The sequence below is a fragment of the Rhinopithecus bieti genome, unplaced genomic scaffold, assembly GCF_001698545.2.
Source record: "Rhinopithecus bieti isolate Rb0 unplaced genomic scaffold, ASM169854v2 scaffold_26131, whole genome shotgun sequence".
Lineage (NCBI taxonomy): Eukaryota > Metazoa > Chordata > Mammalia > Primates > Cercopithecidae > Rhinopithecus > Rhinopithecus bieti.
In genome coordinates, this window is record NW_016812390.1 from 1,356,736 (window position 1) to 1,372,351 (window position 15,616).

Below are 15,616 nucleotides of genomic sequence, written 5' to 3' on the forward strand. Positions count from 1 at the left end.
AAAAAAAAAAAAAAAAAAAAAAAAAAAAAAAAAAAAAAAGAAAGAATTAGTGAGCTTGAAGACAGCCTGTTTGAAAATACACAGTCAGAGGAGACAAAAGAAAAAAGAATAAAGAATGAAACATGGCTACGAGATCTAGAAAATAACCTCAAAAGGGCAAATTTAAGAGTTATTGGCCTTAAAGATGAGGTAGAGAAAGAGACAGGGGTAGAAAGTTTATTCAAAGAAATAATAACAGAGAACTTCCCAAACCTAGAGAAAGATACCAAAATTCAAGTACAAGAAGGTCATAGAACACTAAGCAGATTTAACCCAAAGAAGACTACTTTAAGGCATTTAATAACTAAACTCCCGAAGGTCAAGGATCCTAAGAAAGGATACTAAAAGCAGCAAGAGAAAAGAAACAAATAGCTTACAATGGAGCTCCATTTGTCTGGCAGCAGACTTTTCAGTGGAAATGTTACAGGCCAGGAGAGACTGGCATGACATATTTAAAGGGTTGAAGGAAAAAACCTTTTACCCTACAATAGTATATCTTGTGAAAATATCCTTCAAAATGAAGAAATAAAGACTTTCCTAGACAAACAAAAGCAGAGGAATTTCATCAACACCAGACCTCTCCAGAAAGAAAAGGTGTTAGTATAAAACTCACTGGTAATAGTACAGAGAAAACCAGAATATTACAATACTGTTACTAAGGTGTGTAAGCTACTATTATCTCAAGTAGAAAGACTAAAAGACAAATCCATAAAAAGTAATAGCTACAGGTCAGCGTGGTGGCTCACGCCTATAATCCCAGCACTTTGGGAGGCCAAGGCAGCAGATCACTTGAGGTCAGGAGTTCGAGATCAGCCTGGCCAACACAGTGAAACCCCCATCTCTACTAAAAATACAAAAATTAGCTGGGTGTGGTGGCACGTGCCTGTAGTCCCAGCTACTTGGGAGGCTGAGGCAGGAGAACTGCTTGAACTCAGGAGAAGGAGGTTGCAGTCAGCCAAGACATGCCACTGCACTGCAGCCTGGGTGACAGAGCGTGACTCCTTCTCAAAAAAAAAAATAATAATAATAATAATAATAGCTACAACAACTTTTCAAGATATAGTACAATAAGATATAAATAGAAATAACAAAAAGTTAAAATGTGGGGGGATGAAGTTAAGGTGTAGAGTTTATTAGTTTTCTCTTTGCTTGTTTGTTTGTTTGTTTATGCAAACAGTGTGAAGTTGTTATCAGCTTAAAATAATGAGTTATAAGATAGTATTTGCAAGCCTCATGGTAAACTCAAATCAAAAAACACATAATGGGTACACAAAAAATAAAAAAACAAGAAATTTAATCATACCACGAGTAAAATCACCTTCAGTAAAAGGAAGACAAGGAGGAAGGAAAGAAGAATAAGAAGACCACAAAACAACCAGAGAACAACAAAATGGCAGGAGTAGGTCCTTACTTATCAATAATAACATTGAATGTAAATGGACTAAACTCTCCAATCAAAAGACATAGAGTTATTGGATGGATAAAAAAACAAGACCCCATGATCAGAAGCACATTCCACTTATAAAGACACACATAGACTGAAAATAAAGGAATGAAAAAAAGATGTTACATGCAAATGGAAATCAAAAAAGAACAGGAGTAGTTATACTTAGACAAAATAGATTTTGAAACAAAAACTATAGAAAGAGACAAGGAAGGTCACTATATAATAAAGAAGAAAATTCAGCAAGAAGATATAACAACTGTAAATATATATACACCCAACACTGGAGCAGCCAGACACATAAAGCAAATATTATTAGAGCTAAAGAGAGAGAAAGACCCCAATAAAATAATAGCTGGAGAGAGCAACACCCCGCTTTCAGCATTGGATAGATCTTCCAGACAGAAAATCAACAAACATCAGACTTAATCTGTATTATAGACCAAATGGACCTAATAGATATTTATAGAACATTTCATCCAATGGCTGCAAAATACACATTCTTTTCCTTAGCACATGGATCATTTTCAAAGCTAGATCATATGTTAGGTCACAAAACAAGTCTTAAAACATTAAAAAAAAAAAAAAACCCTGAAATAACAGCAACCATCTTCTCTGACCACAATGGAATAAAACTATAAATCAAAGAGGAATTTTGGAAACTATATAAATTCTTGGAAATTAAACAACATGCTCCTGAATGACCAGTGGGTCAATGAATAAATTAAGAAGGAAATTTAAAAAAATTCTTGAAGCAAAAGACAATGGAAACACAACATACCAAAACCTATGGGATACAGTGAAAGCAGTACTAAGAGGAAAATTTATAGCTGTTAAGTGCCCACATCAAAAAGAAGAAAAACTTCAGCCCAGGCATGGTGGCTTATGCCCGTAATCCCAGCACTTTGAGAGGCCAAGGAAGGTGGATCACTTGAGGTCAGAAGTTCAAGACCAGCCTGGTCAACATTGTGAAACCCTGTCTCTACTAAAAATACAAAAATTACCCAGACATGGTGGTGCGCGTCTGTAATTCCAGCTACTCAGGAGGCTGAGGCAGGAGAATTGCTTGAACTCGGGAGGCAGAGATTGCAGTGAACTGAGATCACACCACTGCACTCCAGCCTGAGGCAACAGAGTGAGACTTCATCTCAAAAAACAAAAAAGAGAGAAGAAGAAGAAGAAGAAGAAAAACTTCAAATAAACAACCCAATGATGCAACTTAAAGAACTAGAAAAGCAAGCGCAAACCGAACACAAAATTAGTGGAAGAAAAGAAATAATAAAGATAAGATCAGAAATAAATAAAATGGAAACAAGAAAAACAATACAAGAGATCAATAAAAACAAAAGCTGTTTTTTAAAAAAGTGAAACAAATTTGACAAGCCTTTAGCCAGACTAAGAAAAAAAAAGAGAAGATCCAATTAAATAAAACCAGAGATGAAAAAGGAGACAACTGATACTGCAAAAATTCAAAGGATCATTAGTCCCTATTATGAGCAACTATATGTCAATAAATTGGGAAATCTAGAAGAAATGGATAAATTCCTAGACACATACAACCTACCAAGACCGAGCCATGAAGAAATCCAAAACCTGAACGGACCAATAACAAGTAACGAGATCGAAACTATAATAAAAAGTCTCCCAGAAAAGAAAAGCCTGGGACCCAAGACCTTCACTGTCAAATTCTACCAAACATTTAAAGAACGTACCAATCCTACTCAAACTTTTCTGAAAAATAGAGGAGGAAGGAATATTTATAAACTCATTCTATGATGCCAGTATTACTCTGATACCAAAACCAGACAAAGACACATAAAAAAAAAGAAAACTACAGGCCAATACCACTGATGAATATTGGTGCAAAAATCCTCAATACTAGCAAATTGAATTCAACAACACATTAAAAAGATCATTCATCATGACCAAGTGGGATTTATCTCTTGGATGCAAGGATGGTTCAACATATGCAAATCAATCAATGTGATACATCCTATCAACAGAATGAAGTACAAAAACCCTATGGCCATTTCAACTGATACTGGAAAAGCATTTGATAAAATTCAACATCCCTTCATGATAAAAACCCTCAAAAAACTGGGTATAGAAGAAATATGCTTTAACATAGTAAAACCCATATATGACAGACTCATACCTACTATCATACTGAATGGGGAAAAACAGGAACACGACAAGAACGCCCACTTTCACCACTTTTATTCAATATAGTACTGGGAATCCTGGCTAGAGCAATGAGAAAAGAGAAAGAAATAAAGGTCATCCAAATTGGAAAGGAAGAAGTCAAACTGTCCTTGTTTGCAGATCATATGATCTTATATTTGGAAAAACCTAATGACTCCACCAAAAAATTATTAGAACTGATAAACTCAGTAAGGTTACAGGATACAAAAATCAACATACCAAAATCAGTAGCATTTCTATATGCCAACAGTGGACAGCCTGAAAAAGAAACTAAGAAAGTAATTCCATTTAAAATAGTCACGAACTAAACAAAGAAATGAAAGATTTCTACAATGAAAACTATAAAACACTGATGCAAAAAAACTGAAGATGACATCAAAAAATGGAAAGCTATTCCATGTTCATGGATTGGAAGAATAAATACTATTAAAATGTCCATACTACCCAAAGCAATCTACAGATTTAATGCAATCCCTATCAAAATACCAACGGCAATCTTCACAGAAATAGAAAAAACATTCCTAAAGTTTATATGGAACCACAAAAGCCCTAGAATAGCCAAAGCTATCACAAATAAAAATAACAAAACTAGAGGAATCACTTTACCTGACTTCAAATTATACAACAGAGCTATAGTAACCAAAACAGCATGGTACTGGCATAAAAACAGACACGTAGGCCAGTGAAACACAATACAGAGCCCCAATATAAATCTATACATCTACAATGAACCTATTTATGACAAAGGTGCCAAGAACATACACTGGGGAAAGAACAATCTTTTCAATAAATGGTGCTGGGAAAACTGGATGTCCATATACAGAAGGACCCCTATCTCTCACCATATACAAAAATAAAATCAAAATGGATTAAAGACTTAAATCTCAGGCCACAGACTATTAAATACTAATAGAAAACATTAGGGGAAACTCTCCAGGACAGTGGAGTGGGCAAAGATTTCTTGAGTAATACCCTACAAGCACAGGCAACCAAAACAAAAATGGACAAATCAGATCACATCAAGTTAAAAAGCTTCTGCACAGCAAAGGAAACAATCAACAAAGTGAAGAGACAACCCACAGACTGGGAGAAAATATTTGCAAACTACCCATTCGATAAAGGATTAATGACCAGAATATATTAGGAGTTCAAACAACTCTAGAAAAAAAAAATCTAATAATCTGATTGAATGAACTTTCAAACTCATTCTTCTCAAAAAAAGACACATAAATGGCAAATAAGTGTATGAAAAGGTGCCCAACATCACTGATAGAGAAATGCAAATTAAAACTACAAGGTGATATCATCTCACCCAGCTAAAACAGCTTTTGTCCAAAAGACAGGCAACAACAAATGCTGGTGAAGATGTGGAGAAAAAGAAACCCTCATAACTGTTGGTGGGAATGTCAATTAGCACAACCACAGTTTGGGGGTTCCTCAAAAAAATAAAATTAGAGCTACTACACAATCCAGCAATTCCACTCCTAAGTATATACCTGAAAGAACAGAAATCAGTATAATAAAGAGATATCTGCACTCCCATGTTTAGGGCAGCACCTTTCATAATAGCCAAGATTTGGAAGCAACCTAAGTGTCAATCAACAACAGATAAATGGATGAAGAAAGTGTGGTACATACAGGTAATGGAGTATTAGTCAGCCATAAAAAGAGAATGAGATCCTGTCATTTGCAACAACATGAATGAAACTGGAGATCATTATGTTAAGTGAAATAAGCCAGGCACAGAAAGGCAAACTTCGTATGTTCTACTTTATCAAAGCTAAAAATTAAAACAATTAAACCCATGGAGATAGAGAGCAGATAGTCACCAGAGGCTGGGAAGGGTAGTGTGGAGTGGGAAGGGCTAATGGATACAAAAAAATAGTAAGAATGAATAAGACCTAGTAGTTGATAGCATTCAGGGTGATTATAGTCAAACGTAATTTAATTATATATTTTTAAATAACTAAAAGAGCACAATTGAATTGTTGCTAACATCAAAGATAAATGCATAAGATGATGGACACCCCATTTAGCTTGATGTGATTATTGTGTGCCTGTATCAAAATATCTCACATAACCCATAAATATATATACTAACTATACCTACAAAAATTTAAAATTAAAAAGAGTTATGTGAATGTGGTCCCTCTCTCTCTCTGCCTCAAAATATCTTAATATTTTTGGACTGTGGTTGACCATGGGTAACTGAAACCACAGAAAGGGGAAACCCTGGATAAGGAGGACTTCTGTATTTAACTTTTGCTTTGAAACAACCTTGCTCAAGACATCACCCTCAGGTTCATTAGGCAGAAAAAGTCATTAAATCACCAGGTGTCTTGAAGGTACTTCCTTTTCCCTCAAACTGACTGTGGGATCACAGGGCCAGATCTAGGGCCAGCTCAGGAGGGCACATGATAATGGAGTACCAGGCCAGGTGCACATGCAGTGGGGTGCTGGCAATGGTGCTGTGGGTTATTGTACCACAATGAGATGAAGCACATATCAACACAGGTAAAGCAGTCAGGAAGGTGTGGCAGCTGCCGAAGCTACTCCGTGCCCGGAAGCTGAGGAGGTCAGGTCCTTTAAGCAAGGCATTTTCTGTCTTACAAGTCCACATCTGTATCCCCAGCATTTGGTATAGAGACTGACAGTTACCAAGTGTTCAATAACCGTTTGTTCATTAATGGAAAGAGTATAGGATCAGCTTGATATGCTGAGTGATGAAATACAAGGCACGCCCATGATGACCATCTCCCTTTTACCAACATGGAGGTGAGGGCTGAGGAAGGTGGGTCACACAGCCAGCCAGGGGTGGGAGCATAGAGGAAATCCAAGCTCCTTGGCTTCCAGCCTTACCTCCAGTGTCAGTGGAAATCAACTGGGCAGCCTGAGCATTCCTGCCTGCCATCCACCCCACCTCACCACCTTCAGGAATGTGGTCTTCTCCTACCTACCCTGTCCCCACAACCCATCTGTCATAGCTAGCAGGGTGGACCTGGGAGTTCTGCCAGGCTTTTCCCTGCTCTCTGCAGCCCCAGCCTGTCTCTCCTCTGAGCTTCTTTTTGAGCAGGTGTTGTTAGACTGGTTGTCTTCATCTGCCACGTGTTCTCTTCCTGAAGCCTCTCCTGTGTGTGTCTTCCTCAGTAGAATAGGAGTATCTTCTATGTCTTTGTTTCCTGCCCACACAAACTTGCCCAGTTTGGGATGTGCAACTGAGGTCTACCAGGTTCGATATCCAAATACCTCTCTTCAGATACTAGTTCCCCCACTTGCTGCGTGACTGGACAGAGCTGTTTGAGCAGAGGCGTGAGTTTGGGATACTGTAGGGGGTGGAAGAGATGGGTTTGGTGGGATGTTGTCCCAGGGGAGGGACACCACATCACTGGGAAAGCAGGGCACGAGCAAACTGAAATGATGAGCCCGTGCTATGCAGTGATAGGGCTGGCTGTGACAACCTTTCCATGAGCAAATCTGTGTGGACAGCTGCCAGATCTCCAGGTGGAGCCACTATGTATCCTTCCAATCAGAAGACCAAATCAAACCATCCCACCAACCTACACAGGGTAGACAGAAACCTGTCCCCCACCCCACTGCCACCACCAATGAATGGTAGGCTATGAGGTCTTGCTAGGAACCACTGTTACCTATTTTCTTCTTGACTTCTTTTCCAGTAGAGAGGGAAAAGCTCAGACAGGCTGTGGAAGAGTGGTAGATCAGCTGGTAAGGCGAGTTCACCCCAATGGCGGACATGTTTGCAAGGGACTCTGGAGTGGGAGAGAGAGAGATTCTTCTTTAACCTGTTTACTTTTAATTTTATTAGCCAAAAATGTAACATGGATTTCTTATTCTAGTAGTACGGTGGGTCAGACACTGTAAAGTGACGCATTGTTACAAAACACCTAGATCTTGGAAGAAGGAGATTTTGCAATGCACCGGCAGAGCAATTAGGGGAAATCTTTATAGTTCCCCTCTGCAGTGCCTCTCTTCCCCAACCCTCTCAAGACGCGGACCAGAACAAGGAACAGCAAGCAAGCACAAAACGTGATATTACTCCAAGGGCAAAGGCAGATATCGGTGCTACACCAGGTTGAGAGGATAAGCCTTGGGCCAGTAAGAAGGAAATTAAGAATCATCTATTCCCCCTTATCTAAGCCACAGAAATCAGATGCTTCTTCAATAATATATCAAGTCTCTTGCAGAATCACACCATCTTGTGTAGAATCACTTGATGTCTGACCACTTAAGAATTAAAATGTAGCACCCTTATGGTTAGTGGAAAATCTTGCTCATTCTTACACAAACCTCACCAAATCATTTGTTTATTCTTCCCCCAAATATAGTCATTTCACTGGTTAGGCATGAAACCATTGTTAGAAAATGTTAGGTGATTCACTCACCACAGCTCACTCAAATTCAAAAAGAAAATGGCAAACTGGACCTCCTAAGCAGACAAAGACTACAGAGATGCCACAATGGATGATAAAACACAAAAGTAATCACCTCTGCAAGTGATCCAGAAGCTGAAATTAAAACAACTTTCAGGACCTTCTAACTTGGTAGAAATGAAAAGAACTAACAATGGCCAGTAATGGTAAAGAAGGAATAAAACCCATCAACCCTGTTGGTGTAGAGAGAATCCAAATTAAGTGTGATTTCAGAAGAAGAGCTATATATATACTGAGACCTCTGCTCCAATAATCCCTCCCCTGGAAGTTAACCAAATACAACAGAAATAAGAAGCCACGTGCATAAAGTTGCCTATTACAATGCATATTATACAAATAACAAAAAGCCTGGAAACCTAAACATTTAGGTAAATGTGGAACATGAACATTACAAGGAATTTATGCCCACTCAAACTGACAATTATTTAAAGTATACAGCCATGTTGGAAAACAGTTGTACTCTGTTATGTAAAAGAAACTAAGAAACAGAAAAACTGCAATACCCTAAAAATATACATACATACATGAGCACAGGAACCACAGAGGAAACTGCCAAGGTGAAAAGTAGCTCTTATATAAAGATGGCAGGATTGTTTCCTCTTTTTTGCATTTTTATTAATAATATTGTTGTCAACTAAAAATAAAGGAGCAGTCTGGTTTTCTTCAGTGACAAGCCAGGGCTAGTAGGTATCAGGACAGGAGGGAAGACTACTTAGCACAGGAGATATTCCAGATACACAGATACAGCTTTTTTTTTTTTTTTTTTTTTTTTTTTTTTTTTTTTTGACAGTCTCACTCTGTCATCCAGGCTGGTGTGCAGTGGCACAATCTCAGCTCACTGCAACCTCTGCTTCCCAGGTTCAAGCGATTCTCCTGCCTCAGCCTCCCGAGTAGCTGGGACTACAGATGTGTGCCACCATGGCTGGCTAATTTTTTTATATATTTTTAGTAGAGACAGGGTTTCACCATGTTGGCCTGGCTGGTCTTGAACTCCTGGCCTCAAGCAATCCTCCTGCCTCAGCCTCCCAAAATGCTGGGATTACAGTCGTGAGCCACCACACTTGGCCCGGTAACAACTTTAAAAGAAGTTAACTCTTCTAACTTTTAACCAGCTTTTGTCTACCTCACATAAGAGGATGGTCCCAAAAAACCTAATTCATGCAAAAAAAATCACCAGAGTTTGAATCTTCTTTTTTATGTCCCAGGAGCACTATCTAAGTAAAGTCCTTTTAGGATGAATGAGTGTTTTTCCAAAAGAAATGGATCACTCTGTTTTGTTTTGCTACTTAGATTTTTGTCTTTAAACTATAGGCTTATTTAAAGAGAGGAGCATCTGCATCAGCAAGTGCCAACAAGACAGGGAGGCTTGCTAGGGAGTGTGATGGAGAGGGGCACTCTCAGCAATCGGCTGCTGAGCAGGACAGCAAGATGCAGAGATCACCCAAAAGGCCCCCCGCCCCCTTCCCAGCTCAGCTTAACTCACTTCCCATTCTTCTCCATTAGATGAATCACAACCCACATGGGATGCCAGAAGCCACTGTGCCTCCCTCATCCTGAAAGAATGCTGAAACGCTTTATGAGAAGGAGGTTAGTGGTGAGGACCATTTTCCTTTTAAAGGTGAGGAGACATGATATTTAGTTAGGAGTGGCTCAGGCAGGTATGCGGCCCAAGGGTCGGGCTGGAGCTACCTTGACATCTGTCATGGGGCTCTCATGCACATGCAACAGGCTACTTAGCAGCTGTGCCCCCAAATGAGGGAGATCTCTAAGCCCCAAAACAGAATGCAAGGTGCAGAGCTCTGTCTGGTGATCACCATCTGCACAAATAATTACAGCACGACTAGAGGACCTGTGGCCTCAGAGTCTAGCTGATCTAAACAAAACAGGCACAGTGTAACTTCCCCTAAAACAGAGATCTTCATTTCATGGTAAACACTGGGGGGAAGAGTGTTTGATTACAACTTTGTATTAGAAAAGGAAGCCAAAATTTATCAAAATAACATTTTATCTTGTATTTTAAAAAATTAGTTGGTACTCTAAGAACACATTAAGTCTTACAAAGCAAGTAAAAATGACTGCTGAGTGTTCTGAGGCAGTATGGCTTCTTTCTTCCTGAATGATTGTATCATGGCAATAAAACATAAGGCCCTTCATCTTTTCCTTTTGGAAAATTATTGAAGAGCTTTACTGCTTTTTATTTTTTCTCCATGGAGTCATGGTCCTGTGTTCAGTTTTCCCTTCTGCGGCAGGCAGCTAGTGCTGCTCCGCCCTATCAGGCATCAGGGCCATTGGAGGGGCATTCTGCAGCTCTCCAGCATCACTTTCATTGACTTCATGAAATCTTACCTTTTTTTCCCCAAGATCTGCAATTTTTCTATGTAATTTATTTGCACTGTATGTGTGTATTACCAGATGTTTAATCTCTGACCATCAAGGGAGCCAGACAAAGACACTGACTCAGTGGACAGGGAGAGAGGCTAAATGGGGACTGACTCTACAGGTAAGGGCAAATTGTTGGGAGATAGAATTTTTTTATGCTTCCTATAAAACCTCACATCAGTGAGTACTTTTAGGGATTCAAAATGAACACCTGTGTATTCACCAAGCTTAAGACATAAAACATTGCAGAGCAAAAACCAAATAACTTCATTTAAAAATACATGAAGGACCCAAATAGACATTTCTCAAAAGAAGAGACACAAATGGCCAATAGTTATATGAAAAAAATGCTCTATGTCAGTAATCATCAGAAAAATGCAAATCAAGACCACAATGAGATACCACGTTACATCTGTTAGAATGGCTATTACCAAAACGACAAAAGCTAACAAGTGCTGGCAAGAGTGTGGAGAAAAGGAACCCTTGTATGCAGCTGGTGGGAATGGAGATTGGTGCTGCCGTCATGGAAAACAGTATGGAGTTCCTCCGAAATTTAAAAATGGAACTACCATATGATCCAGCAATTCACTTCTGGGTATTTATCCAAATAAAAGAAATCAGTATTTCAAAGAGATATCTGCACTCCTATGCTCATTACAGTATTATTCACAATAGCCAAGATATGGAAACAACCTAAGTGTTCATCAAAGGATAAATGGATAAAGAAAATGTCACACACACACAGACACAGACACACACACACACACACACACACACACACACACGAACAGGATTCAGCTATTAAAAAAGGAAACCCTGCGCTGGGCACGGTGGCTCATGCCTGTAATCCCAGCACTTTGGGAGGCCAAGGCAGACAGATCATGAGGTCAAGAGATTGAGACCATCCTGGCCAACATGGTGAAACCCCGTCTCTACTAAAAATACAAAAATTAGCTGGGCGTGGTGGCGCATGCCTGTATCCCAGCTACTCAGGAGCCTGAGGCAGGAGAATCACTTGAACCTGGGAGGTGGAGGTTGCAGTGAGCCAAGATCCGGCCACTGCACTCCAGCCTGGCAACAGAGCGAGACTCCGTCTCAAAAAAAAAAAAAAAAAAGTTAATCCTGCCATTTGCTACAACATGAGTGAACCTAGAATATATTATATGCTGAATGAAAAAAAAAAAAGCCAGAAAAAAAAAGACAAATCCTGTATGATCTCACATATATGAGGAATCTAATAAAGTCAAACTCAAACTCATAGAAGCAGAGAGGGAATGGTGGTTGACAGGGACTGGAGGGTGGCAGCTGGGGAGTGGGAAGATATTAGTCAAAGGGTACCAACTTTCACTTATAAGAGGAATGAGTTCTGGAGAACTAATATACAGCATGGTGACTGCAGTTAATATCACTGTATTGCACACTCAAAATTTGCTTGGGGAGTAGATTTTGTGTTCTCAACACACACACACACACAGAGACAGAGTTCACTGGGTGAGAAAAAAGCGACAAAAAGAACATTACAGACTCAATTGCTTGCTGTCTTCCAGATCCTGTTCCCCTTCTCTCTTCCCAGAGATCACTTCCTCAAATTTCCCCCTTCATGTTTTTATACTTGTACTTTGTGTAATATACCTATGATATATTACTACTTTACATGCTTTTAAACTTTGAAAAATAATATCCTCCCATAGCTTCCTCTTTTTTTCCTTAATACTATCATTAGAGATTTCTCTCTGTGAATATCTATGCTTTAGTGCCTCACTCATTTTCATGATTCATTATGTCCCACTGTCTAAATGGACCTTAATTTATATCTTTTTCTCTTGTTGATAAAAAAATTAATAAACATTAATTTTTGCCATTCCAAAGAATTCTGCAATAATCATTTCTTTTTTTATTTTTAATTTAAAGACAGAGTCTCACTATGTTGCCCAAGCTGGTCTTGAACTCCTGGAGTCAAGGGATCCTACCACCTTGGCCTCCCAAAGTGCTGGGATTACAGGCATAAGCCACCATGCCTGCCTGCAATAAACATTCTTGTATGACTTCTTGAATATGTGTGTGAGCTTCCTTTGGGCTGTGTGACTCAAGTGCAGCCTGTGGACTGCCACTGACCCACACAGGCCATGACCAGGCGAGCACAAAAACTGAAGGTGAGCACTGAGAGGCCTGTGCAGCAACTTGACACTGCTGTGACATTTATCGTGTGTTTAAAAGGGTCGGTCTACAACAGATTGGACATTTTAAACATGAGTCTTTCACTGCACATAGCTTGAGAGCACAGCTCTAGGGAACAACCTCTAAGAGGAGCTGCTGGGTTGTGAGGTGTAGCCGTTGCCAACTCAGCAGATACCACCAAACCACTCTCCACGGGAACTGCACCAATTCATCCACTCACCTGTAGCATTTTAAACCTGTTGCTCCACATCCACCTCAATTCTTAGAAATGTCAAACCTTCAAACTGGGGGTTTTGCCTTTCCATTGCGTTCCTGCTGATATTGTTTGCACTTCTCACCTAAGGGCTGAAGCTCAAGTACCCACCTTTCCACAACTGTCCGCTGCTGTAGCCACTTCTCCCAGCTGTGCCGATCAGGCAGTTGAAGGCCATCTCTTTGGCATTGAGGTGGAGGAGCTGGCTGGCCTCCACAAAGCGCCTGGTGATGTCCAAGGGGTTGGCACCCACTAAAGCAATGATAGAAAGCAACACATGTCCCTCCTAGCACGGGGCTAATGCTTCCAGTAAAGGACCTCTGTAAATGGCCCAGGAAAGAAGGGTAGAGTAGAGCGCTATTCGTAGGGTATGCAGGGGTGAGGGGGCTACTGCGAAAGGCTCTTAAGCTCTCAGGACCTTTCAGGTGTTGCTTTGCTCTCCTCCCTTTGCCTATCTCTCTTCCTACCCGTAGGCCTAGGTACCGATGCTATTGGTTTCTGAAATGATGCAGCATCCAGAAGTCTCGATCACTGGTGCTGCTCTAGGTCCTAGCCTTGATCCTGGGATGGCACCCTCACTTTGGAAGGACCCTGGTTCTTTTTTTTTTTTTTTTTTTTTTTTTTGAGATGGAATCTCACTCTATGCCCAGGCTGGAGTGCAGTGGCGTGATCCTGGCTCACTGCAACCTCGGCCTCCTGGGTTTAAGCAATTCTCCTGCCTCGGCCTCCCGAGTAGCTGGGACTACAGGTGTGCACCACCACGCCTAGCTAATTTTTGTATTTTTAGTAGAATCAGGGTTTCACCATATTGGCTGGGCTGGTCTCGAACGCCTGACCTCGTGATCCTCCTGCTGGGATTACAGGGGTGAGCCACTACGCCTGGCCTGGGACCCTGGTTCTTATGACTCCCCCTCATTCTGGCTCTACTGGGCTCTGTCTGGCTACTTCCCAATCGGCCCTCCTGATTTGAAAACTTCACATGCCACCTGGACATGGGTGCTGTCTCCCCACCTCAGCATCATTCTCACAAATACTACCCCTCAGTGCTTCTGACCTCACACCATTCCTGTTGCTAACCTTCAAATCTGGACTCTGCAAAGGTGGGGCAATGGCAGGAAAAATGGGAGAACAGGGAGGAGTGAGAGGATGATTCCAAGAGCCAGAGGGAAGGCATCCAATTCCTACAGCATACTCACGGTTGCCACCTGTTCCCAGCATGTGCCTCTGAGATGCCTGTCTGTAGTGGGTGTGGTGGGCACATACACAAACATGTGGGCCTTACCCGACATAGACTCCACCATGGCCTTCATCTTCAGTTTGAGGAGCTCCGTCAGCAGGTGGATGGACTGCTGCTGAAACCTGTTCAGGGTCTCCTGCTGGGCGCGCACCTGACGGGCCATGGTGGGAGAGGGGGTGGAGCGCTTGGCAGTGGTTGCCAGCAGCAGTGGATGTGGTGGTGCTGCTGGTGGTGGAGGTAGTGGCTTCTTCAGTGTGGGGACCTGCACAAAGGTGGGTTCCATGAGCACCACCAGGGGGGCTCCAAAGCTGACCTCCAGGCCCAAGATGTCGGACGGGGTAGGCACTGAAGGGTCACTGATGAGCTCTTCCCAAGTGAACTCAAAGATGTTTCTGATGCCCTTTGGTATAGAAATGCCTGCATTCTGGCAGATCATGAGGAGTTTGGAGATGCGGGCCAGTAGCTTGGGGGCCATGGCTGTGTATTGCTGGTATAATTCTAGGTTACTCTTGATGTAACTCATGAGAGGGACCTTCAGCTATAAAGAGAGCTCTCTGAGAGGTGACTGAGAGCAAAAGTTCTTCCCTATGGTGAAGGCTTGGAGATGGACAGAATGGATGTGCTGAAATGACCCTTACAGGTCATTGAGCCAGTGGTTCCTATCCAGAAAGGACAAGAAAAGAGTTAGTCACTCTCCCCATAGTAGGGCAAGGGGATGTCCCCCTCCCTTACCTACCCAGAGACACCATCAGAGAGACCAATGTTAGTGAGTCACTTTGGGAAGGGTCTGGTAATAAGTATGGTTCCAGGAAAGCTTCAAGGACAGTCACACAAACTGGGTATAGGACCCTGGGGGGCTGGAGGAATGGAAAGGCTGGGGAAGACAGAAAGGTCCCATTGCACCTTTTGTAGTTAGAGATCCAAGGGTGGAAGATCTGCTTGTGGTCAATCAATAAGAACCTGCAAGAACAAAAAGATGTTTCACTGGTTCTCTTTGGAAGCGAGGGATGCAGAAGCTCCTGGCTGCAATGCCAAGATAGGCTTGGAATTATCCAACACGTACATCTGAGGGCAGACAGGAAAGAATGAGAACAATGCATTTTCTAAGCTCAATCACTAATATAATTTGCCAGATTTCATCAAATCCAAGACATTCATGATCAAAGGATACACCATCTTATAAGAAAAAAATGAATGTAATCTGCCATTGACTGTAAGACATACCACAATTTCAGAGATGTTAAAGTTGGAAAATACGTGCCTGAAAATCAATGGACTATAATAAATATTTTTCCACTTTAATACTAGTGTTTATCCTGACATATTTCTACATTGTGTTTTATTTTACCTTCTTAACTTATATGAAAATAGACCACTGGTTGAAGAGAGGAAGCATAAAGAACAACTTAATGAGCAAAAAAAAAAAAAAAAAAAAA

General features: G+C 41.1%; 1 protein-coding gene across 5 annotated transcripts in view; it reads right to left on the reverse strand.

The window, feature by feature from the left end:
- Positions 1-15,616, reverse strand: part of LOC108544884 (uncharacterized protein C3orf20-like) — a 34,324-nt gene that overhangs the window by 9,354 nt on the left and 9,354 nt on the right. For 2 of the 5 annotated variants that reach the window (XM_017896293.1, XM_017896292.1), the window contains exons 2-5: positions 15,084-15,140; positions 14,226-14,442; positions 13,055-13,195; positions 7,333-7,452 (exon numbers count right to left, since the gene is read on the reverse strand). In XM_017896293.1, coding sequence (XP_017751782.1) covers positions 7,333-7,452; positions 13,055-13,195; positions 14,226-14,343 — 379 coding nt within the window. In that variant the 5' untranslated portion in view covers positions 14,344-14,442; positions 15,084-15,140. Of the gene's footprint in view, positions 1-7,332; positions 7,453-13,054; positions 13,196-14,225; positions 14,840-15,083; positions 15,141-15,616 lie in introns of all 5 variants that reach the window. The other 3 variants (XM_017896289.1, XM_017896290.1, XM_017896291.1) reach the window with 2 other exon arrangements.